General features: G+C 38.7%; 1 protein-coding gene across 1 annotated transcript in view; it reads right to left on the bottom strand.

Annotated features, from left to right (window-relative positions):
* LOC117081962 (zinc finger protein 33A-like) overlaps positions 1-27379 on the bottom strand; it is a 54531-nt gene that overhangs the window by 12396 nt on the left and 14756 nt on the right. The window contains 1 exon segment of the mRNA XM_033208307.1: positions 16528-16608. Coding sequence (XP_033064198.1) covers positions 16528-16608 — 81 coding nt within the window.

The following is a 27379-nucleotide window of genomic DNA, read 5'->3' as shown; positions in this document are numbered from 1 at the left end:
GATATGAACAGACATTTCTCAAAAGAAGACATTCATACAGCCAACAGACACATGAAAAAATGCTCATCATCACTGGCCATCAGAGAAATGCAAATCAAAACCACAATGAGATAGCATCTCACACCAGTTAGAATGGCAATCATTAAAAAGTCAGGAAACAACAGGTGCTGGAGAGGATGTGGAGAAATAGGAACACTTTTACACTGTTGGTGGGATTGTAAACTAGTTCCACCATTATGGAAAACAGTATGGCGATTCCTCAAGGATCTAGAACTAGATGTACCATATGACCCAGCCATCCCATTACTGGGTATATACCCAAAGGATCATAAATCTTGCTGCTATAAAGACACATGCACACATATGTTTATTGTGGCACTATTCACAACAGCAAAGACTTGGAATCAACCCAAATGTCCATCAGTGACAGACTGGATTCAGAAAATGTGGCACATATATACCATGGAATACTATGCAGCCATAAAAAAGGATGAGTTTGTGTCCTTTGTAGGGACATGGATGCAGCTGGAAACCCTCATTCTCAGCAAACTATCACAAGAACAGAAAACCAAACACCGCATGTTCTCATTCATAGGTGGAAACTGAACAATGACATCACTTGGACTCGGGAAAGGGAATATCACACACCGGGGCCTATCATGGGGAGGTGGGAGGGGGGAGGGATTGCATTCGGAGTTATACCTGATGTAAATGACGAATTGATGGGTGCTGACGAGTTGATGGGTGCAGCACACCAACATGGCACAAGTATACATATGTAACAAACCTGCACGTTATGCACATGTACCCTAGAACTTAAAAGTATAATAATAAAAAAAAAAATTGACTTCTTTGTTAATACTTGATTCATCCAAAACTTTATATGAAAATCATGTTCTCTCCCATCAAATGAAATTCCTGTTTCTAAGCCTGTGGATATTTGCTTTGCAATGTTGCAGCAGTTCTTAAGACCAGAGAATCTACACTCCAAAGAATTCTAGTAACTGCCTAGTGTGCCTTAACACAATGTGCACAAGTATGCTTTTATATTCTAATACTTTACTGACAATGATGACTGCCTGAAAGTTGGAGGTTGTTGTCCCAGTATTCAGCCCAGAAAATTAGTATTTCCTAAGAATGTCAGACGGACAGGCTTAGAGGAGACACAGCAAGCCAGTCTCACGCTGTGAGTCCTCTCCAGGGTGCAACTGTTCGTGAGTTTACTGTTGCTGCAACCAATGCAGACAAAGATCATAGCCTTGGCCACCCACACACAATTCCAGGACACTCCCAAGTCATACTAGGAGTGACCAACAGCTTAGTAGGGCACTGCCTCTCAAGTATCCTGTCTACTTGCACACATAGTCCAGTGTCCATCAGACTTCATACACAAATCACAAGTTCAAAGATCAAACTGTGAAGAACTTAAAGATGGCAACAACAGGGCATTAAGCCAAGTACAGGATCCCTTCTTAGACTGCACAGGTCACCTAGCCATGAAGTTGGCCTAGACACAGGGAATTACACTGACTGCTTTCCAAATGTTGAAAAAGCCTGCCAGGGATTAACCACACTTGGTCATGAGGTATTAATAACCTTGTTATACACCACTGGTTTCTAATCCCTAGAGTTTTCAAATTTACATTCATGAAGGACACTGGTCTATAGCTTTCTTTCCTTGCAATGTCTTTGTCTGGTTTTATTATTAGGGCAATGCTGGACTCAAAGAATGATTTAGGAAGTATTCCCTCTTCTTGAATTTTCTGGAAAAGTTTATGTAGAAGTGGTACTATTAATCATTTGCTGGAATTCACTATTAAAGCATCTCGGGACGTGGGTTTTTCTTTGTGGAAAGGTTATCTATTTGTTTTGTAGTAAGCGGTAGTAGCTGTTTATCTGAAAGAAACTTCATCAAAATCGTCAAATTGATAACTTACAGGTATAATATTTCCTCACTTCCTTCATAGTATCTATAGAATCTTCAATGATTCATCATTCTTATTTTTGATATTGATAATCTGTTCCACCTAGAAGTTTATCCATTTTATCGATCTTCTCAATGAAACAGCTTTTGGATTCACTGATTTTCTCAACTGTTTTTCTGTTTTTACAGATTATATTGTTCTCCGTTTTGCTTTTTGTTATTTCCTTTCTTCTACTATTATATGGATTTGTCTTCTACATTCTCGAAGTTGAAATAGCTAAGACCACTGATTTAGATCTTTCTTCTTATCCAAGTTAAACTTCATACATATTTATAGTAGATATATATACATATGCATAAATACATACACATGAAATTCCCTATATGTGAAATTTACACATTAATATATATTACACATAATACATTATATCCCATATATGAGAAACTTCATATATGCATTTACATATGGTAGATATATACGTACATAATACAAGCACACACAATGCTTATTTGTGTTGCATAAGAAAGATCTCAAATCAATGATTTCAGGTGCTTCCACCTTAAAAAGCTAGAAAAAAGCAAATTAAACCCAAAAGCAAGTAGAAAAAAGGAGTAAGGATCAAAATGGAAAACAATGAAATCAATGAGTATTATATGTATTTTATATTTCCTATATTTAAATTTCCTATATGTAAATTTCCCATAAATTCTGTTTTCATTAACCCAAAGTTCAAAATACTTCCTAATTCCCCCTTTAAACTCTTCTTTGAAGCATCAATTATGTAGAAGCATATTCAGTTTCCAACTATTAGGGATTTTATAGATACTTCTGTTATTGATTTTTAATTTAACTAAACTTAAACCCCTTATCGTGGGAGAAAATATACGACTTCAATCCTTTTATATTTATTAAGATTTGCTTTATAATAAAGAATGTGATTTACCTTTGTTAATATATTCATTCATCTGTCCTTGAAAAGAATATATATTCCACTGTTTTATGTGGGGAGGAGGGTGCAGAAGAATATTTTATAAACGTCAATTAAGTTATTTAGGGTTAAGTCTATTATACCTTTGCTCCTTTTCCATTTCCTGTTTTATCAATTATTAAAAGGATGCTAAAACCTGTGATTATAACTGTGGATCTATTTATCCTTCCAGATCTATCAGATTTTGCCTCAAATATTTTGTAAATCTGTTACTAATCTAAAGTTGAGGATTGTTAAATCCTCTTGATGAACTGATCTCTACCAATATGAAAAAAATCTTCATCACCGGTATTCCTGGTTCTGAAAGCTACTTCATCGGGCTGTCAGATTTTCCCATTCTTTTTATCTATTTGTCTTTGAATCTAACATGTTTCCTTCATAGGCAGCATGATTGGATCTTATTTTTATTTATCTTATCCAGAAATCTCTGCCTTTAAACGGGGTGTCTTAGACCATTTACATTTTCTGTGATCATCAATGTTTATAAAAGCTTTAATCAGTGTACTTTTCAGTAATAGTACATACATGGATCTTCCAATAGTATATACTTAACTTCTTTTTCATAGCCTTTTTAGGCTATGATTGTCATATATTTTAAACATATGTTATAACCCCCACAATACATTTGATGTTATTTTTGTAAAAAGTCAGTATCCTTTTTACAGATTTACATAAAGAAAAATATCTTGTATACATACCCAAGTAGTCAACATTTCCTGTCCTTCATCCCCCTAGGTAGAGCCAGATTTCCATCAGACATCAGAACACCTCTTGTAGTGCAGGTCTGCTAGAGAGGAAATCTTTCAGCTTTGTTTATCTGGAACGTCCTTATTTCTTCACTGTTTCTTATAGCTATTTTTACGGAGTATACAACTCTACATTAAATTTTTTTGCTTTTAAAACTAAAAATAATGTTCTACTATTTTCTCTGTTGCCTCATTTAAGGAGAAATCTGCCATCACCCTTACCTTTGTTCCTCCATAAAACATGTCCTTTATCTCTGGCTGCTTTGAGGATTTCATTTTAACACTGATTTAGAGCATTCTGGTTATGATTCATGAGGCTTGGTGTAGTTTTCTTCATGTCTCTTGTGCTCAGGGTTTGATGATCAGTAGGTTCCCATTACATTTGGAAATTTTTTCATCATTCTCAAAATAATGTTTTCTGTTCTTTTCCCACTTTCCTTTTACAGACTCCAATTCCATGTGTGTTAGAGACGACTTGAAGTTCCCCTAAAGCTCACAGGGGCTTGCTTTTTTTTTTCTTTTTTTGAGACACAGTCTCACTCTGTCGCCAGGCTGGAGGGCAGTGGTGCCATCTCAGCTCGCTGTAACCTCTGCCTCCCATGTTCAAGTGATTCTCCTGCCTCAGCCTCCCGAGTAGCTGGGACTACAGGCGCCTGCCACCATGCCCGGCTAATTTTGTATTTTTAGTAGAGACAGGGTTTCACCATGTTGGCCAAGATAGTCTTGATCTCTTGACCTCGTGATCCACCCGCCTTGGCCTCCCAAAGTGCTGGGATTACAGGCATGAGTCACCGCTCTCGGCCCAAGGTCTTGATTATTTTTCAAATATGCTTTTTCTGTTTTATTTGGATGGCTTCTATTACTATGTGTTTAAGTTCACTCATCTTTTTCTTCTACAATGTTTAAACTGCCATCAGTTCTTGCCCTATGTGTTCTTTTTTCAGGGCAGGGAAGGAGACAGGGTCTCACTCCGTCACCCAAGGGCAGTGCAGAGGTGCAATCTCGGCTCACTGAAACATCCACCTCCCAGGCTCAAGTGATCCTCCCACCTCAGCCTCCCAAGTAGCTAGGACCACAGGCATGCACCAACACACCCAGCTAATTTTTTTGTTGTTGCATTTTTGCTACAGACGAGGTTTCACCATGTTGCCCAGACTGGTCTCAAACTCCTGAGCTTAGGAGATCCACCTGCCTTGGCCTCCCAAAGTGCAGGGATTACAGATGTGAGACACCAATGGCTGGCCATGTATTTTTCATCTCAAGCATTACAGTTTTCATTTCTAGAAATCTGATTTCTATCTTTTCTATTATACTGAATTTTGGTGTGGGTTTTTTTTTTTTAATCTTTCGTGTCTCTACTTAAGTTTTAGAACATATAGAACCCAATTTTAATACTGTTTTCAAAGAACTTGTCAGTTAATTCTACTATCTATGGCAATTCTGAGTCCATTTCAATTTTCTGGTTAGTCTCTTTGGGAAAGCTCATGTTTTCCCATATGTCTGTAAGTCTGGTAATATTTCAATGGATGGGAGACTGAGAGTTTTACTTGGTTGGGTGCTGGGTACTTTTGACTTCCTATAAGTGTTTTTGTGCTTTGTTCTAGGATACACTAAGTCACTTGGAAACAATGTGATACTTTCAGGTCTTGCTTTTATTATTTGTTAGGCAAATCTGGAGGAATGCTCAGTGTGGGGCACATTACTCCTCACCACAGAGAAAAGACCTTTCTAAACACTCTACCCAGTACCCTGAATTACGAATTTTTCCACTCTGGCTGGCAGGATCAGTCTTTTTCCAGGCCCTATGTGAGTACTATGTACTCTGATTCTTTTCAAAACTTATTTCACTCATTTCCTCATATACATGAGCTGATTAATACTTTGCTGAACATTCATGGAGGCCCCTTTACAGATCTCCAGACCTCTCTGTGTGTGCATCTATCTTCTGCAAGCCACCAGCACTCCTCAACCCCCACAGCTTCAAGTTCTAGGAAAGAACTGCCAAAAGGCCTTAAGCCAGCTTCCTCCACCACCCCAATTAAAATATCCAGCCCAGTCATGGCAGTCTGAGAATAGTGGAGTACAATGCCCACCTAGCTCATTGAGAATAGATTCCAAAATAAACCAAGAAGACCAGAGACTACTGCCCCAACCCAGATCTTTGATCATAAAGCACAGTATCACCCACCCAAAGAAATGCAAAACACTGCTGTAGCCTCCAGATCCAGAATAATGGAGCAGGACTCTCACCTAGGGCCAGCTATAAGGATAGAGAGTTCCAAAATTCTCCTCCAGAAAACTCACTTTGTTCAGAACAGAGTGTGGGTGAGTGCAAGCCTGAGGTCACCCTCAAAAAGAATGGAAATTCAACGATAACCAATTAAGAAGAGGGTGTTAGTTCTATGACAGCAACAAGCTAAACCACAGACCAAATGAAAGTTTACTGGAGAAAGCAAGGGAAAGAGATGGCTAAGAAGAGACATCCAGGGCAATTAGATGTGTTCTTATCTACCAGAAACGCTCATACAAATACATACACAGGTTTTCTACAGTAATGATTTTTAAATTTATATTTTCTAGGAGGTGACTTTCAGAATGGCAACATAAAAAGCAAACTCAAAGCCTCAAAAGCAACCCTCTAGAAGGAACCCAAATTTAACAAGAGCAATCTAAGAGCAACATATGGTCCAGGACAGTGTTGAAAACAATAGAGCAACACATCAACAATCAGTAGTGGCTATCAGCAAAGTGTAACACCAACAGAGGCAGACAGGCTAACACAGCAATCACAGAGAGAGACATTCAAAGACAGCATTATTAACACCACTGCCATCCTAAAGACAGTGTGAATTTCCAAGGCGGAGCCCTCTGACAAGCAACATCAGTGAGAACTCAATGGGAGTGAAAAAGCTTCTCTCAAATAGTACAGTCAAGTCACCTAAATAAGAAACAACAAGCCTAGAGAGAACAGAGGAACCAGTATCTAGAGAAAGCACAAAGTATTCTCTAAAATGTCTACTCTTCAATTAAAAAATTACAAGACATAAAAAGAAACAGGAGACTGTCACCTATATACAGGAAAAACAGCAGGCTACAGCAACTGCCCTTGGGAAGATCCAGATATCAGACTTAGCTGACCTCAAAGCAGATATTATAAATATGTTCAGACCGGGCATGGTAGCTCACATCCGTAATCCCAGTACTTTGGGATGTCGAGGCAGATGGATCACCTGAGGTCAGGAGTTCAAGACCAACCTGGCCAGCATGGTGAAGCCCCGTCTCTACTGAAAACACAAAAATTAGCTGAGCATGGTGGCAGGCACTTGTAATCCCAGCTACTCTGGAAGCTGAGGCAAGAGAATGGCTTGAACTTGGGAGGCGGAAGTTGCAGTGAACTGAGATCATGCCTCTGAACTCCAGCCTGGGTGACAGAGCGAGACTGTATCAAAATAAAAAATAAAAATAAATATGTTCATAAGGAAACACTACTTAGAAAAGGGAGGTATGATGACACCTCATCAAACAGAAAAATATCAGTAAGAAGACAGAAAAGAATACAATGAAAATTCTGGATTCAAAAATTATAACTGCAATGGAAAACTCACTTGAATGACTCAACAAAAGATTGGGCTGGGTAGGGTGGCTCATGTCCGAAATCCCAGCACTTTGGGAGGCCAAGGGAGGCGAATCACCTAAGGTCAGGACCAGCATGACCAACATGGTGAAACCCTGTCTCTACTAAAAATACAAAAAAATTAGCTGAGCGTGGTAGTGCAGGCGTCTGTAATCCCAGCTACTCTGGAGGCTGAGGCAAGAGAATCACTTGAACCTGGGAGGCAGAGGTTGCAGTAAGCTGAGATAGTGCCATTGCACTCCAGCCTGGGCAACAAGAGTGAAACTCCATCTCAAAAAAAACAAAAAGAAAAGAAAAGAAAGGTTGTAGCTGGCAAAATAATGAGTAATCTAAAGAACAGAGAGAAATAAGAGTGATGAAAAATGAAGAAACCCTCAAAAAAATGAGGAACACCATTAACTACACCAATATATTCATAACAGAAGTACCAGAACAAGTGGAGAAATATCAAGCAGCAGAAAAAATATTCAAACAAATGAATGGCTATGCTCACTTTGCAACACATATACTAAAACTGGGACAATACCAAGATTAGCACAGTAGCTACACAAGAATGACATGCAAGTTCATGAAGCGTTCCATTAAAAAAAAAAGAGGCCAAAAACTTGCAAATCTGTTGATGAAGAGAAAATCTTAAAAGCATCAAGAGAAATACAATTCCTCACATGCAAGGGAATGTCCTAAGATTAACATATGGCTTCTCATCAGAGACAGTAGAGGTGAGGAGGAGGCAGGGTGACATATTCAGTGTACTGAAAAAAAAAATTTTTTTAATCACCGGTCACGTAAAATAGCAGAACTATTTGCAAAACAGAGGGTGAAAATTTAAAATCCTCAAATTAAAAAACAAATAGAAACCAAAAAAACTTGAGAATCCACTGCTAGTAGATTAACCATAAAAGAAAGAAAAGAAGTTCTTTAGGGTGAAAACAAGTGATTCCAAACACTAGTTCAAATCCACAATTATTGTGGGTAAAGGCAGTGATACGAGAGAGTAAAAGAGGCACATTTTTCTTTCTTTTCCTACCCAATTTAATAAGCAAATATGTATAAGTCAATGTTTATAACTGTATTGTTGGACCTATAACATATAGAAATGCAACATATTTAACAATAAGGCAGGCCAGGCACGGTGGCTCACGCCAGTAATCCCAACACTTTGGGAGGCTGAAGCAGGAGATCAGTTAAGCCCAGGAGTTCAAGATCAGCTTAGGCAACATACTGAGACCCCATCTCTAAAAAATAAAATTGGTTTAATTAGCCGGGCATAGTGGCACACACGTATAGTCTCACCTACTCAGGAGGCTGAGGTGGGAGTATTGTTTGAGTCCAGGAGGCTGAGGCTGCAATGAGCTGTGATCCTACCACTGCACTCAAGCCTCACAATGACTCAGAGAGACTCTGTTTCAAAAATAAATAAATACATTTATAAACAAGGAAACAAATAATAAAGCAAAAAAAAAAAGAATAAAGCAAAAAAATAGAGTGGCTGGGTGTGGTGGCTCACGCCTGTAATCTCAGCACTTTAGGAGGCCCAGGTAGGCAGCTCACCTGTGGTCAGGAGTTAGAGACCAGACCGGCTAATATGGCGAAACCACGTCTCTACTAAAAACACAAAAATGAGCTGGGTATGTTGGCGCATGCCCATAATCCCAGCTACTCAGGAGGCTGAGACAGGAGAATCGCTTGAACCCAGTAGACGGAGGTTACAGTGAACCCAGATCATGCCACTGCACTCCAGTCTGGGCGACAAAGCGAGACTCCATCTCAGGGGAAAAAAAAAGACAGAGGAACAAATCTGTGCTGGAGTAAGGAAATTAGATGGTAACTCAGAATCCACACAAACAAATGAATTAAAGCAGAAATGATGAATAAGAAGGTTAGTAACAAACTCTATGCATAAATAGATACTCCCTATCTTTCTTTTAGCTTCTTCAAAAGGCATCAACACATGAACACAGAGAAGGGAACAATACACACTGGGGCCTGTTGAGGGGTGGGGGGTGAGGGGAGGAAACTTGAAGAGGATGGGTCAACCACCATGGCACACATATACCTATGCAACAAACCTCCACGTTCTGCACATGTATCACAGAACTTAAAGTTAAAAAAGAAAAAAAAAAAAAAGACATCAAATGACATAAACTAACAATCACAGGTTGAGTATCCCTTATCTGAAATGCTTGGCATCAAAAGTGTTTCTAACTTTAGATTTTTTCCAAATTTTGGAATGTTTACATTATACTTACTGGTTGAGCTTCCCAAATCCGGAAATCTAAAATCTGAATTACTCCAACAAGCATTTCCTTTGAGCATGTTGAGCATGTTGGCACTCAGTTTCAGATTTTGGAGCATTTGAGATTTTCGGATTTGGGATGCTCAGCCTGTATAACAATGTATTGTTGGATTTTAAATATATATGTACTATATATAAAAATAACAAATGGAGAAGACGAAATAGAGCTATATATTAAGTAGTGTTTCTGTATTTTACTAGAGTTAAGGTAGTAGAAATCTTAAGTAGATTTTGGTAAGGTAAGATTTATTACGTAAGTTGTAGAGCAACCACTACATAAATAAATTTTCAAAGGGACACAGTAATTTTAAAAATTAAAACGTTATACTAAAATATATTCATTTCATGTTATGTACACATAAACATACAGAGTGGAATAAGAGACACTGGAGACTTGGAGGGGTGGGGAGGAGGGTGAAGGATAAGAAATTACTTGATGGGTGCAATGTATACTATTCTGCTGATGGCCACACTAAAAGCCCAGACTTCACCTCTATGCGACATGTCTGGGTAACAAAACTGCACTTGTACTCTCGAAACCTATAAAAATAATAAAATAAAATAAAATATACTCATGTCATGTAAAAGAAATCAGAAGTAAAAGGAATAGAGTATCAAAAAAGCACGAGACCAAAAACAAAGATGGCAGAAGTAAATCCAACTACAGATGCTCCTTGACTTACAATCAAGTTACATCCTGATAATAGTCAAATTAGTTGAAAATACTGTTTTTCCACTTAAAATGGGAATACAGTCTAGTAAAGTTAGAAAAAATAGTAAGTTGAACCTTCGTAAATCCTGAACATACACAACCCAATAAACTCATTGAAAAGTTAAAAAATCATAAGTCAAACCACTGTAAGTCAGGAACCATCTGTATAGCAATAACAACAGGAAAAAGGGAATGATTTGAAAATCCAATCAAAAAGCAACAATTCTCAGGTTGTCGAAAGTGTGAAAATCCAAACATGTGCTGTCTATAAGAGATTGAAAATTTGAAAACAGAAAAAGATATATCAGGCACATGGCACCTATAAAGCTGGAGTAGCTATCCTAATATCACACAAAATACACTTCAATACAAAAATTTTACTAGGGATAAAGAGGGGAATTTTATTAATATAACAATAAAAGGGTCAATCAATAAAGAAGACATAACAATTCTAAGCATATGTACTACTAACACAGCCTCAAAGCATGTGTAGCAAAAACTGACAGAATTAAAAGAAAAAATAAACAAGTCTACGATACTAACTGCAAAACTGTAATACCCCATTTTCAATAATGGTTAGGACTACTGGGCACAATATAAACATGGAAACAGAAAATATAGAGGACACTCTAAAGCAACCAGATCTATGAGATGTAGACAGAACATTCCACATAAAAACAGTGGAATAAGGTATTCTTCAAAAGTACACATGAAACATTCCGCAGAATAAATTTAAAATGATTCTCTGACCACAGTGGAAATTACAAATCAGTAAGACAAAGGAATTCTAAGAATGCACAAATGTGCACAAATTATATAACACATTCCAAAGTTAAAAAAAAAAAAGAGTCAAGCAATAAGAAGGGACATTTTAAAAAATGCTTTGAGATAAAAATGAAGACATACTCAAGCTTATGGAACACAGATAAGGCAATGCTTAGAGACAGATTTGTATCTGTAATAACCATATTAAAAAAGATCTCAAATCAATAATTTTCCACCTTAAAACACTGGATAGGAGCAGCAATACAAACCCAAAGCAAGCATAAGACAGGAAAGCATAAAGATTATAGAGTAAAAATTAATGAACTAGAGAACAGAAAAACAATAGCTGATTCCTGGAAAAGATCAACAAAATATACAAACCTCTAACTAGACTGACATTGAAAAAAAAAAAAGATTCAAATTGCTAAACGTAGAGATTAACAATGTATTTATCACTAGTACTCTTACAGAACTAAAAATAATTACAAAGAATGGTAGGAACAATGTATGCCAACAAATTAACTTCAACAAAATGGAAATATCCATAAAACAAAAACGACTAAAACCAACTCAAGAAGAAAAAGAAAAATCTGAAATGACTTACGCAAGTAAAAAGAGTGAAGCTGTAAATTTAAAACTCCCCATTACAGGTGGGATGCAGTGGCTCATGCCTGTAATCCCACCACTTTGGGAGGCCAAGGCAGGTGGATCACTTGAACTCAGGAGTTTGAGACCAGCCCAGGCAACATGGTGAAACCCCATCTCTACAAAAAAACATACAAAAAATCAGCTGGGTGTGGTGGTATATGCCTATAGTCCCAGCTACTTGGAAGGCTGAGGTGGGAAAATTGCCTGAGCCTGGGAAGTCAGGCTGCAGTGAGCCATAATTGCACCACTGTACTCCAGCCTGGGCAATATAGTGAGACCCTGTCTCAAAAGACAAAAAACAGACAAGAAAACTTCCCATTACAAAAACAGAAACAAAACACAGATCCATATGGGTTCACTGGAGAATTTTATCAAACATTTAAAAAGAATTATCAATTACTCAAAAACTCCAAAAAAATAAGAAGAAACACTTGCCAGCTCATTCTATGATCCCAATACCACCCTGGTACCAAAAGCAGACATGAAAAAAACTACAGATCCATGTGTCATGATTACAGACCTATAAATCCTCAACAAAATACTAGCAAATTTCATATAATAGTATATAAAAAGGATTACATATAGTGATCAAGTGGGATTTATCCTAGTAATGCAAGTTTGGTTTATCATTTGAAAATCAATTCATACACCACGTTAAGTAGAAAAGAAACAATAACCACGTGATCATCTGGGTATAGAGAAAAAGTATTTAACACAATCCAATGCCCATCTTCTCTATAAAAACAATCAGCAAACCAGGAATAGAGTTAAACTTCCTCAGCCTGATTAAAGGCATCTACAAAAAGTCCACCACTAACATTACACTAAATAATGAAAGGTACAATGATTTTACTCTAAGAACAAAAAAAAGACAAGAATTTCCTCTTGCTGGTTACGCATCACACAGGAGATTCTAGTCAAGAAAAGCAAGGGGAAGGGGAGTTCAGATTAAAAAAAAAAAGGGAAACTATCTGTATTTGCAGTTGACTCCTTGTGCATATAGAAAATCTTAAAGAATCTACTAAAACAATATTAAAACTAATAAAAGAGTTCAACAATGTTGCAGGGTGCAAGTTCACTAACAACAAACAAATCATAAATGAAATTTTAAACAGAATTCCGGCGGGGCATAATGGCTCAAGCCTGCAATCCCAGCACTTTGGGACGCCGAGGTGGGTGGATCACCTGATGTCAGGAGGTTGAGACCAGCCTGGCCAACATGGTGAAACCCTATCTCTACGAAAAATACAAAAAAGTTAGCCAGGTATGGTGGCATGTGCCTATAGTCCCAGCTACTTGGGAGGCTGAGACAGCAGAATCACTTGAATCCCAGAAGCAGAGGTTGCAGTGAGCCAAGATCGTGACAATGAACTCCACCCTGGGCAATAAGAGCAAAACCCTGTCTCAAAAAATAAATAAATAAATAAATAAACAAACAAACAAATAATAAATAAATAAATAAATTCCATTTACAATAGCATCAAAAAGAATAAAATACTTATAACTGTAATCAAAGAAACACAGAGATTATAGTCTGAAAACCACAAAACAATGATGGAAGAAATTAAAGACAGCCTAAGTAAATGGAAAGGCACTGAATAGTGTTCATATGGTTAAGATGGCAATAACTGCCAAATTAATATCTAAATTCAACACAATCCCTACCAAAATCCCATCTGCCTTTTTGAAGAAACTAATAAGCTGGTCTAAAATTTCATGTGGAAATTTAGGGAACTGAATATAATCAAAACAATCTTAAAAAAGAAGTAGAAAGTTAGAAGACATACATGTCTCAATTTGAAAATGTGCTATAAAATTGTAATAATCAAGATGGTATGATACTGGCATAGAGGTAATCATATGAAATAAAATTGAGAGTTCACAAATAAACACTACTATATATTATGTTCAGTTAATTTTCAACAATGATGCCAAGACAATTTAATGTTGAAAAACCACCTTTTCAGCTGGGCGCAGTAGCTCACGCCTGTAATCCTAGCACTTTGGGAGGTTGAGGCAGGCAGATCACAAGGTCAGGAGTTCAAGACCAGCCTGGCCAATATGGTGAAACCTTGTCTCTATTAAAAATACAAAAAAGTTAGCTGAGTGTGGTGGTGCATGCCTGTAATCCCAGCTACTTGGGAGGCTTAGGCAGGAGATTAGCTTGAACCCAGGGGGCAGAGGTTGCAGTGAGCCAAGATCGCACTACTGCCCTCCAGCCTGGGTGACAGAGTGAGACTCCCTCTCAAAAAAAAAAGAAAAAAGAAAAATCACCTTTTCAAGAAACGATGCTGAGACAACTGAATATTTGTATGCAAAACAATCAAAATTATTCCTTTCCTCACACCATATACAAAAACGAATTGAAAATGGATCACAGGTCTACATTTAAAAGCCATTACTTAAAGAAAATACAAGAGTGGATCTTCATGACCTGGGTATAGACAAAGCCCTTTTAGATAAAGTACCAAAAATACCAGCAACAAAAGAAAAAACAAATTAGACTTCATAGAATGAAAAACTCTTTTGCTACCAAGTACAAAGTAAAGACAACAAAATGACAACCCACAAATGGGAGAAAAATATTGGCTAATAATACACGTAATTAGGGACTGCTACACAGAATATGTAAAAAAACTCTTACAACTCAATAATAAAAGGACAAATAACACAACTACATAATGAAAAAATGAATTCATTATTCTATTTAAGCTTCTATCCTCCAACTTTGCTACAAATACTTAATAGTTTTGGGAGTTCTTTAGAATTTTCTCCTTAGGCAATCATGCCTGTATGAACAAAGAAAGTTTTATTTCTTCCTTTCCCATCTGTATGCCTCTTATTTTGTTGTCTTATGGCATTACCCACAATTTCCAATGAGATGTAGAGTAAGAGTGAAGAGACAGGACATCTTGTTTCCTTATCTGAGGGAGAAAGTATCCAGTGTCTCACCACTCAGTATGATCTTAGCAGTAGGCTTCTTGTAGATTTTTGTAATCAAGTTGAGGAAGTTCCTCTCTATTCCTAGTTTGTTCAGTTTTATCATGAATGGGTGTTGGATTTTATTAAATGCTTTTTGTCCATCAATTGACATGATATAGTATTCTTCTGTAGCCTGTTGATATGGTGGGTTACAGACATTGATTTTTTTTTTTTCTTTCTGAGACAGAGTCTTGCTCTGTCACCCAGGCTGAAGTGCAATGGCGCAATCTCAGCTCACTGCAACCTCCGCGTTCCAGGTTCTAAGCAATTCTCCTGTCTCAGCCTTCAGAGGAGCTGGGATTACAGGCACGCTCCACCACACCCAGCTTATTTAGTATTTTTAGTAGAGACAGGGTTTTACCACATTGGCCAGGCTGGTCTCGAACTCCTGACCTCAGGTGATCCATCTGCATCAGCATCCCGAAGTGCTGGGATTACAGGCATAAGCCAACACATACACCCAGCCACATTAATTGCTTTTCAAACTCTGACCAGCCTTGAGTGGTCATGGCATCTACCTATTTTCATGCAATGTTGGATTCTATTTGGATTTTTGCATCTATATTCATGAGGAATATTAGTGTGAGTTTTTCTTCTTTGCAAGGTCTTCATATGTTTTTAGGGTTAGAGAAAAAACAGCCTTTTAAAAAAGTGTTAGGAAGGTTCCCTTTGCATCTCTTTTCTGAAAGATACTGTAGAGAACTGGTATATTTCTTCCTTAAATGTTGCACAGAAATCACCAATGAAACCAAGAAAGTCTGATAATTTATTTTCTTTCTTTCTTTCTTTTCTTTTCTTTTAGGAAAGCTTTATGGATTCTATTTCTTTAACTGATATTGATCTGTTTGAATGGCTTATTTCTTCTGTGTAACTCTTGGTAATCTCTGAATTTCAAGGACTTACCCATTTCACCAAAGTCATGGGTTCAGGAGGAGCCAGTAATAAAGCATCCTGTACCAAAACCATCTAGTTGCATTACAAATGCAAAAAATAGCATCAATGAAGGACCCCCTTCAATGCAGGAGGAAATCCTAATCTTAATTACTTTGGAAAGAGACAGAAGTCTGTGAGACTAAAGGAAAATATGCACATAAGTACTGTATTTTAGTTGATAACATTATAAAACTATTTTCCACATGGGCATGGTTAATAATTCTGACAGTGCCATGCATGTATACAGGAAAAGAATAATGAAAGTAAATGGAAGGCCAGGTGCAGTGGCTCACACCTTTAATCCTAGCACTTTGGGAGGCCGAGGCAGGTGGATCACCTAAGATCAGGAGTTCAAGACCAGCCTGTCCAACATGGCAAAACTCCATCTCTTCTAAAAACACAAAAATTGGCTGAGCGTTATGGTACGCACCTGTAGCCCCAGCTACTTGGGAAGCAGAAGCAGGAGAAATACTTGAACCCAGGAGGCGGAGGTTGCCGTGAGCTGAGATCACGCCACTGCACTGCAACCTGGGTGACAGAGCAAGACTCCATCTCAGAAAAAAAAAAAAAAAAAACCAAGAAAGTAAACGGATGATGGATGGTTAGAGCCAGATTTCTTACTGTTGGGTATGGTAATTTACAGGGAAGCAACGGAAGAAAGCTAGAATGATCCATATGGTAATGAAGAGTTGAAGGTACAAGTATAAACACATGTTTAGCTTAAGAGAGATACAGATGGTTACATGTAGAACTATTTACAAGTATATTACATGGTTTATACACGTGTATATTTCCCTGTTCTGTCAGCTGAGATGGCCACACCCTACTGCTGCAAGAACACCCTTAGCCCCTCTCTTGGTTTCTAATATCATTCTCAAATAAAAGGAACCAGGATTACCTGAAGAAATGATGGCTGGTTTCAGAAAGGAAACACACAAGATGAGACTGGACCATCTTGTAGTGACAGAAAGAAAGTGCTCTAAAAAACAACAGCAACAAAATTCATAAATCTTCACTTCTGACATGTGAGTTGTGCAGAGTAACATTGTTCCAATGTGTATAATATGAAAAATAGGAAAAAGATGTAACTTTATAGTGGACAAACTCATTATGTTTGCCAAGACATTTAAGGCCAACATCAAAAGTTGTAAAACATGGTGACAGTATGCATGCTTGATATAATGTGACAAAAAAGGTACTTGACCACTGTGGCCTTTTTCCCCAAAACCTATAATCCCAGTCTTATCTTGAGAAAAATATCAGACACATTTCAATAAACGGGATTTATATATACCTCACCAGGACTCCTCTAAACTGTCATGGTCACCCAAAACAAGGAAAGTCTGGGAACCACCATAGCCAAGAGGAGTCTAAAGAGACATGACAACTACATGAAATATGGTGCCCTGGAAGGGATCCTGGAACAAAGAAGGACAAAATCAGCAGACCCTAAATAAAAATATGGACTTTAGTCAATAATCATGTACCAATGTTGATTCAACAGCTGTTGCAAATGTACCATCCTAATATGTCAACAAGAGCAGGAACTGGGTAATTCTACTATCTACCCAATTTTTCTGTAAGTCATGAAATAAAGTGAATGCTTGAAATCAACAAAGGAGACACGTAAATAGCCAACGAATGCATAAAAAGATGTTCAACATCAGGCCGTGAGCAGTGGCTCACGCCTGTACTTCCAGCATTTCAGGAGGCCAAGGCGGGTGGATCATGAGGTCAGGAGTTCAAGTCCAGCTTGGCCAAGATGGTGAAACCCCGTCTCTACCAAAAATACAAAAATTAGCTGGGCATGGTGGTGGGCACCTGTAATCCCAAGTACTCGGGAGGCTGAAGCAGAGAACTGCTTGAACTCATGAGGCAGAGGGTGCAGTGAGCTGAGATCGCACCACTGCACTCCAGCCTGGGTGACAGAGAGAGACTCCATCTCAAAAAGAAAAAAAAAAGATGTTCAACATCATTAGCCATTGGGAAATGCAAAAAACCACAATGAGATACCTCTTTACAACTACTGGATTGGTATAATAAATAATAATAATATTAATAAAAAGTGTTGGCAAACTGGAGAAACTGGAAAATTCATGCATTGCTGGCAGGATTGTAAAGTATTGTGGCTGCTATGAGAAACAATCAGGCAGTTCCCAAGAAAGTTGAACACAGAGACCACATAACCAGCATTCTACTACCAGGTATATATCTGAAATGACTGAAAATACATGTCCATGTGAAAACGTATACACGAACAATTACAGCAGAATTATTCATAATAGTCAAGAAGTAGAACTAAAACCAAATGTCCATCCACTGACAAATGGATACATAAAATGTAGTATATCTATACACCATGTTATATGGCCATAAAAAACAAGTGAAATATTGATACATGCTACAACATGGATGAACCTTGAATATGTTATGCTAAGAAAAAGAAGCCAGGCAGAAAAGGTCACAGACAGTTCCATATTTATGAAACATCCAGATTAGGCAAATCCACACAGACAGAATATTCAATTTTGGTTACCAAGGGCTACAGGAAAGGGGAAAGAGAAAGTAATTGCTAACGGATATCAGCTTTGTTTCAGGGATGATGACAGTGTTCTAAGAAACACTGTCGGCTGGGCGTGGTGCCTCACGCCTATAATACCAGCAATTTGGGAGGCCTATGTAGGCAGATCACTTGAGGTCAAGAGCTCCAGACCAGCCTGGCCAATATGGTGAAACCCCTTCTCTACTAAAAACACAAAAAATTAGCTGGGCATAGTGGTACACACCTGCAATCCCAGCTACTCGGGAGGCTGAGGCAGGAGAATCGCTTGAACACAGGAGGTGGAAGTTGCAGTGAGTCAAGATCACGCCACTGCACTCCAGCCTGAGCGAGAGAGTAATATTCTATCTCAAAAAAAACAACTAATGTTGACAGTGGGGTGTTGAAGTCTCCCATTATTATTGTATGGGAGTCTAAGTCTCTTTGTAAGTCTCTAAGGACTTGCTTTATGAATCTGGGTGCTCCTCTACTGGGTGCATGTATATTTAGGAGAGTTAGCTCTTCCTGATGAATTGATCCCTTTATGTAATGGCCTTCTTTGTCTCTTTTGATCTTTGATGGTTTAAAGTCTGTTTTATCAGAGACTAGGATTGCAACCCCTGCTTTTTTTTGTTTTCCATTTGCTTGGTAGATCTTCCTCCATCCCTTTATTTTGAGCCTATGTGTGTCTCTGCATGTGAGATGGGTCTCCTGAATACAGCAAACTGATGGGTCTTGACTCTTTATCCAATTTGCCAGTCTGTGTCTTTTAATTGGACCATTTAGTTCATTTACATTTAAGGTTAATATTGTTATGTGTCAACTTGATCCTGTCATTATGATATTAGCTGGTTATTTTGCTCGCTAGTTGAAGCAGTTTCTTCCTAGAATTGATGGACTTTACATTGTGACATGTTTTTGCAATGGCTGGTACCGGTTGTTCCTTTCCATGTTTAGTGCTTCCTTCAGAATCTCTTGTAGGCGACAAAATCAACATTTGCTTCTCTGTAAAGGATTTTATTTCTCCTTCACTTATGAAACTTAGTTTGGCTGGATATGAAATTCTAGGTTTAAAATTCTTTAAAAATGTTGCATATTGGCCCCCACTCTCTTCTTGCTTAGAGAGTTTCTGCCGAGAGATCTGCTGTTAGTCTGATGGGCTTCCCTTTGTGGGCAACCCGACCTTTCTCTCTGGCTGCCCTTACCAATTTTTCCTTCATTTCAACTTTGGTGAATCTGACAATTATGTGTTTTGGAGTTGCTCTTCTCGAGGAGTATCTTTGTGGCATTCTCTGTATTTCCTGAATTTGAATGTTGGCCTGCCTTACTAGGTTGGGGAAGTTCTCCTGGATGATATCCTGCAGTGTGTTTTCCAACTTGGTTCCATTTTCCCCCTCACTTTCAGGCACACCAATCAGACGTAGATTTGGCCTTTTCACATAATCCCGTACTTCTTGGAGGCTTTGTTCATTTCTTTTTACTCTTTTTTCTCTACACTTCTCTTCTCGCTTCATTTCATTCATTTGGTCTTCAATCGTTGATACTCTTTCTTCCAGTTGATTGAGTCGGTTACCGAAACTTGTGCATTTGTCATGTAGTTCTCATATTATGGTTTTCATCTCTATCAGTTCTTTCAAGGTCTTCTCTGCATTGATTATTCTAGTTATCCATTCATCCATTCTTTTTTCAAGGTTTTTAGTTTCTTTGTGCTGGTTATGTAGTTCCTCCTTTAGCTCTGAGAAGTGTGATCGACTGAAGCCTTCTTCTCTCAACTCGTCAAAGTCATTCTCCGGCCAGCTTTGTTCCGTTGCTGGCGATGAGCTGCATTCCTTTGGAGGAGAAGATGCACTCTGATGTTTTGAATTTCCAGCTTTTCTGCACTACTCTTTCCCCATCTTTGTGGATTTATCTGCCTTTGGTATTTGATGATAGTGACGTACTGATGGGGTTTTGGTGTGGATGTCCTTTCTGTTTGTTAGTTTTCCTTCTAACAGTAAGGACCCTCAGCTGCAGGTCTGCTGGAGTTTGCTTGAGGTCCATTCCAGACCCTGTTTGCCTGGGTATCAGCAGCAGAGGCTGCAGAAGATAGAATATTGCTGAACAGCAAGTGTTGCTGTCTGATTCTCGCTCTGGAAGCTTCGTCTCAGGGGTGTACCCTGCCATGTGAGGTGTGAGGTGTCAGTCTGCATCTAGTGGGGGATGTCTCCCAGTTAGGCTACTCAGGGGTCAGGGACCCACTTGAGCAGGCAGTCTGTCCATTCTCAAATCTCAAACTCCATGCTGGGAGAGCCACTGCTCTCTTCAAACCTATCAGACAGGGACATTTACCTCTGCCGAGGTTTCTGCTGCTTTTTGTTTAGCTATGCCCTGTCCCCAGAGAAGAAGTCTACAGAGGCAGGCCAGCCTCCTTGAGTTGTGGTGGGCTCCACCCAATTCGAGCTTCCCAGTGGCTTTGTTTACCCACTTAAGCCTCAGCAATGGTGGGCGCCCCTCCCCCACCCTGGTTGCCACCTTGCAGTTAGATCTCAGACTGCTGTGCTAGCAATGAGGGAGGCTATGTGGGCGTGGGACCCTCTGGGCCAGGTGTGGGATATAATCTCCTGGTGTGTCATTTGCTAAGACCCTTAGTAAAGTGCAGTATTAGGGTGGGAGTTACCCAGTTTTCCAGGTGTTGTGTGTTTCAATTTCCTTTGGCTAGGAAAAGGAATTTGCGTCCCCCTTGGGCTTCCTAGGTGAGGCGATGCCTCGCCCTGCTTCAGCTCTCACTGGTCGGGCTGCACCCGCGGACCAGAGCCAACAGTCCAACACGCCCCGGTGAGATGAACCCAGTACCTCAGTTGAAAATGCAGAAATCGCCCGTCTTCTGTGTCGCTCACGCTGGGAGCTGGAGGCTGGAGCTCTTCTTATTCGGCCATCTTGGGCACGCCCCGACAGATGTATGCTGTTTTTAGTTTTAAATCGAACTGACAAACTATTTTCTAGAATGACTGTAGCATTTCACATGCCATCAAAAATGTATGAACAATTCAGTTCCTCTAAATCCTCACCTGCACTTGTATTATCACTTTTATAAGGCAGGTTAAATAAAAGCATGATAAAAGCATCTTTCATTATGACACGTCTGGGTATAAGTCTCTTTGCATTTATCCTCCTATGAGTTTGTTGAGCTTCTTGGATGAATATATTAGTGTTCTTCAACAAATTGTGGGTGTTTCTGCGAATTCCTAAAAAAATTTTTCTTTCCCTTTCTGTTCTCTTATATTGATACTCCCATTTGTATATGCTGGTGCAACTAATGATATCCGTTTCCCAAGGTTTTGTTCATTTTTCATTATTTTACTGGCTCTTCCTCAAATTACACAATATACATTGATCTGCACCAGACAACCCGTTTTCTGCCAACTTAAATGGCAGAAACCATATTACTGTGTTGCCTGTTGTTAGTCCTGTGCATGGATCACATTGTTCCTGTTTCTTTGCATATCTCATGTTGCTGTCATTCTGTTTGCTCTCATTAACTGACAACAGGTCCATTCAGTTAACAGTGTTGAGTGACATAACCAAATGGTGGAGTACACAGCTCCAAACTGTCTACCCACAGAAACACCAAAAAACAAGAACTATAAAAATCAACCTTGTTGAACTCTGGAAAACAATGAAAGGTTTACAGTAACCAAGTAAATGCTAAATCAGGAAAAAGGCAACTTCAAATGGTGGGAAAGTTTTGTGGCATTTTTACAAGAGATCCTCATTAATATTAGGAGCTGATATCTCCTTAGAAATCAGTTGAAGGCCTGAAGACAGACGGATGACACATATAAATTCCTGAAAGAAAAAACTATCATCTGAGAATTGTCTAGCTGGTAAAACTGTCCTTCAAAATGAAAGAGAAATGAAGACAATCTCAGAAAAACAAATGCTAACTTTGTTACTACCAGGCTTGCTATACAGCAAGCACTAAAGGGTGTCTCTCAAGATGAAATAAGAAATTAGACTCAAATCTGGATGAAAAAATAAAGATTTCCAATAAAGTTAACTATACAGACAAATACAAAAGCCAGAGTCATTTTATGTTTGCTTTGTAACTCCATTTTTTTTACTTCCTGCAGGACTTAAAAGATAAATGGATAAGAACTAAATATAAATTTACATTATGGGCACACAATGTATAAAGATGTAATCTGTGACAACAACATAAAGGGGATGAGAAAGGTGCTAGGTAGAAGCAAGGTTTTCATATGATATTGAAGTTACAAGGGAATCAATTTAAACTAGATTGTCACAAACGTGAAAGTAATCCTCATGGTTAACTACAAAGACAGTATCTAAAAAATATACACAGAAGGAAATGAGAAGGGAATAAATGTAAAAATCAGGCCAGGCATGGTGGTCTCATGCCTATAATCCCAGCACTTTGGGAGGCCGAGAGGGGCGGATCACATGAGCTCAGGAGTTCAAGACCAGCCTGGCCGACATGGCAAAACTCCATCTCTACTAAAGACACAAAAATTAGCTGGGTGTGGTGGCACGTGCCTGTAGTCCCAGCTACTTGGGAGGCTGAGGCATGAGAATCGCTTGAACCCAGGAGGAGGAGGCTGCAGTGAGCCAAGATCATAACACTGCACTCCAGCCTGGGCAACAGAGCAAGACTTTGGTCTTGAAAAAAAAAAAAAAAAAAGAAGCATAAAAAAGGCAGTAATAAAGGGAATATGGGACCAAAGAAAGTATACAACACACAGAAAACAAAATGCAGTATTGTCAGTGATTACTTTAATTGAAAATTGACTGAACCCATCAATCAGAAGGCAGAGGCTGGCGGGATGGATTTGATTTGATTTGACTGATTTTTTTTTTTTTTTTTTTTTTTTTAAAGACAGGGTCTTGCTCTGTCACCTAGGCTGGAGTGCAGTGGCACAAACATGACTCACTGCAGTCTTGACTTCCTGGGCTCAAGGGATCCTCCTGCCTCAGCCTCCCAAGTACCTGGAACCACAAGCGCATACCACCACACCCAACTATTTTTATTTTTATTTTTTTGTAGAAATGGAGTCTCACTTTGTAGACCAGGCTGGTGTCCAACTCCTGGTCTCAAGAGATCCTCCCAAAGTGCTGGGATTACAGCTGTGAACCACCTAGCTTCAGAATAGATTTTTTAAAAACATGATCAAACTACACGTTGTCCAAAACAGACTGACTTTAGATCCAAAGACACAAATAAATTAAAACTGAAAGGCTGATAAAAGATATTCCAAGAAAATAGCCACCAAAAGAGAACTGGGGTGGCTATACTAATTACACCCAAAATAGATTAAGTCATAAGCTGTTACAAGAGACAAAGAAGGATACTATATATGAATAAAGGGTCGTTCCATCAATAAGATATAAAAATTGTAACTACATATGTACCAAACAGCATCTTGAAACATGTAAAGCAAACACTGACAGAATGCAAGGGAGAAACTGACAGTTCTTACAGTTAATAGTTTTAGACTGAGGCTGGGCATGGTGGATAGCACCTGTAATCCCTGAGGTTTGGGAGGCCAAGGTAGATCACTTGATGCCAGGAGTCCAAGACCAGCATGAGCAACATAGTGAGACCCTGTTTCCACCAAAAAAAAAAAAAAAAAAGATAGCTGGGCATAGAGGGCATGGTGGTGTACAGCTGTAGTCCCCTAAGGAGGCTAAGTGGGGAGGATCACTTAAGCCTGGGAGTCGAGGCTGCAGTGAGCCATAATTGTGCCACTGCACTCCAGCCTGGGTGGCAGAGTGACACTCTGTCTCTTAAAAAAAAAAAAAATACAAATGCAAATGAATAAATGAATGAATGATGCATATGAATACAGATACAAAGCCACACACACACACACACACACATGCACACACACATACACAAATACCAGTAAAATATATTTAATGGTATATTAAGAGGACTATACACCATGATCAAGTGAGCAAGGGGGATTTATCTTGGAAATGCCTGTGTGGTTCAACATAAGAAAATCAATGTTAAAAAAAAAAAAAAAGAAAGAAAGAAAATCAATGCAATATAATTCATTAATAAAACAAGTAAAAAAAAGGACATGATCATCGCAGTTGATGCAGGAAAGGCAGTTGACAAAATCCAACCCCCTTTCAGGATAAATACATTCAGAAAACACAAAACAGAATAGAACTTCTTCAACATGATAAAGGGCATTTATGGAAAATTCACAGCTTGGCTGGGCACGGTGGCTCACGCCTGTAATCCCAGCACTTTGGGAGGTCAAGGCAGGCGGATCATTTGAGGTCAGGAGATCGAGACCATCCTGGCTAACACGGTGAAACCCCATCTCTACTAAAAACATAAAAAATTAGCCGGGTGTAGTGGCGGGCACCTGTAGTCCCAGATACTCGGGAGGCTGAGGCAGGAGAAAGGTGTGAACCTGGGAGATGGAGCTTGCAGTAAGCTGAGATCACGCCACTGCATTCCAGCCTGGGCAAAAGAGCGAGACTCTGTCTCAAAAAAAAAAAAAAGAAAATTCACAGCTTTACATCATTTCACTGATGAAAGAAAGCTTTCCTCTTAACATCAGGAAGAAGACAAAAATACCCACTTTTGCCAGTGCTATTTAACACTGCAGTAGAAGTTCCAGCCAAGCAAGAAAAAGAAAGAAAGGCATCCATTGCAAAGGAAGATGTAAAACTATGTCTACTCAAGTACAGGTGATATAATCCTAAAGATAGATTATAAAGAATCTACAAGAAAGATACTATAGCTAATGAATGAATTCTGCAGTTGCAGGATACATCAACATACAAAAATCAGTTGTGTTGCTACACACCTGCAAAGAACAATCTGAAAAGAAAATTAAGAAAACAATTCTATCTATAGCACCATCTCAAATAAAATACTATCTAGAAATAAAGTTAACCAAAAAGGTGCAAGACTTGTACACTGAAAACTACAAAATACTGATGAAAAATATTAAAGAGGGCATAAATAAAGGAAACAGTATCTCATGTTCATAGTCTGAGAGATGTCATATTGTTAAAAGGACAATACCATCCAAAATGATCTACAGATTTAACACAATCCCTATCAAAATTCCATCAGCATTTTTACCAAAATAAAAAGCTGATTCTTAAAGTCACATGGAATTATAAGGGCCCTGAATAGCCAAAATGATTTTTAAAAACAAGAACAAAGTCAGAGGGCTCAAAATGTCCAATTTCACAACTTATTAGAAAGCTACAGTAATACAAACAGTGTGGTCATGGCATAGGTATAGACATACAGACAAACGGAATACAAGTGAGTGCCCAAAAATACACTACCTATGGCCAACTGATTTTTGACAAGGGTGTCAATTCTATTCACTGGGAGAAAGAAAAGCCTTTTCTTTCAGTTGATGCAGGCCAAATATTGTCACGCTACTGACATGAATTATTCACAACAGTCATACTCACAGAGACAAAATACATTAGAGGTTGCCACAGACTGGTGGGAAGGGGGAACGAGTAGTTACTGCTTAATGGCAATAGAGTTTCTGCTAGGAATGATGACAAATGACCAAAAAATGATGCTGGGTCAACCGGATTTCCACATGAAAATAAAGTTAGAAAATAAAGTTAGATTCCTACTTTGACTATATACAAAAATGAACTGAAAATAAGAGCTAAAACAATAAAATGTTTAGAAGAAATGGTTAGAAGAAAACATAAGGAAAACTTTGGGTTTAGTGATGGATTCTCACCAATAACATAAAATACATGAGCAACAAAAGAAAAAGTAGGTAAGGCTGGGTGCAGTGGCTCATGCCTGTAATCCCAGCACTTTGGGAAGTCAAAGCAGGTGGATCACCTGAGGTCAGGAGTTCAAGACAAGGCTGGCCAACATGGTGAAACCCCGTCTCTACTAAAACCACAAAAACTAGCTGGGTGTGATGGCATGCGCCTATAGTCCCAGCTACTCGGGAAGCTAAGGTAGGAGAATCACTTGAACACAGGAGGCAGAGGTTGTGGTGAGCCAAGATTGCGCCACTGCACTCTAGCCTAGGTGACAGGGTGAGACACTGTCTCAAAAACAAGTATCTGTGTATATATACACATTTAAAATAATTCAGTGGTACCCCAAAAAGCTAAAATACACTTTGATAAAACAAATCTACTCCTAGGTTTATATCCAAAAAAACTGAAAACAGGAATTTAAGCAGATGATATGCCAGTGTTCACTGAAGCATTATTCACAATAGCCAAAAGGTGTATGACCCAAGTGTACATCAACAGATGAATGGATTAAACAGCCAGAAAAGAAAGTCTTGATACTTGTTATAATACAGATGAAAGCTGAAAGCATCATGCTAAGTGAAATAAGACAAGACACAAAAGGCCAAATGTTGTCACACTACTGACATGAAATATTCACAACAGTCAAAACTCACAGAAACAAACTAGATAAGAGGTTACCATAGGCTGGTGGGAGGAAGGAATGAGTAGTTACTGCTTAATGGCAATAGAGCTTCTGTTTGAAGTAATGAAAATGTTTTCGAAATTGTGGTAATGGCTATACAACATTGTGAGTATAATGCCACTGGACTGTACATTTAAAAACTGTTAAAATGGCAAATTTCATGTTATATATATTCTACCACACATAAAACAAGATATTGTCAAAAATGCTTCAACATCTTTTGCTGAATACCTGACTGAATTTCTTTTGCATTTTTGTCAACAGTCTGTCAAATGTCTTAGCTTCGGCTGCTATAACAAAATACCATAGACTGTGTGGCTCAAACAACAGAAGTTTATTTCCTCACGGTTCCGAATGCTGGAAGTCTGAGATCAGGATGCCAGCATGGCCAGGACCTGGTGAGGGCCTCCTCCCAGCTTGCAGACGGCCACTTCATGTTCACATTGCCTTTCCTCCGTGCATATGGAGAGCGAGCAAGCTCTCACTTCCTCTTCCTGTAAGGCACTAACCTCATCGTGAGGGCCCCACCCTCATAACCTAATCTAACCCTAATTACCTCCCAAGGGCTTCACATCTCCAATCACCACCACACTGGGGGTAAGGGCTCCAACTACATGAACATATAGTCTGTAACAGCATAATCAGTGTTGAGGTTTTCTATTCCATTGTTCTATGTGTATGTTCTACTAATGTGTATATTCTACTAACATCCTGTCCTCTTGATTATTATAGCTATTAATATATATATAGTCACTCCTTATC

The sequence above is a fragment of the Trachypithecus francoisi genome, unplaced genomic scaffold (genome assembly GCF_009764315.1).
Source record: "Trachypithecus francoisi isolate TF-2019V2 unplaced genomic scaffold, Tfra_2.0 Lachesis_group9, whole genome shotgun sequence".
Taxonomy (NCBI): Eukaryota; Metazoa; Chordata; class Mammalia; order Primates; family Cercopithecidae; genus Trachypithecus; species Trachypithecus francoisi.
The sequence above is the reverse complement of the archived record's forward strand: the minus strand, read 5'-3'. Positions and strand labels throughout refer to the sequence as shown.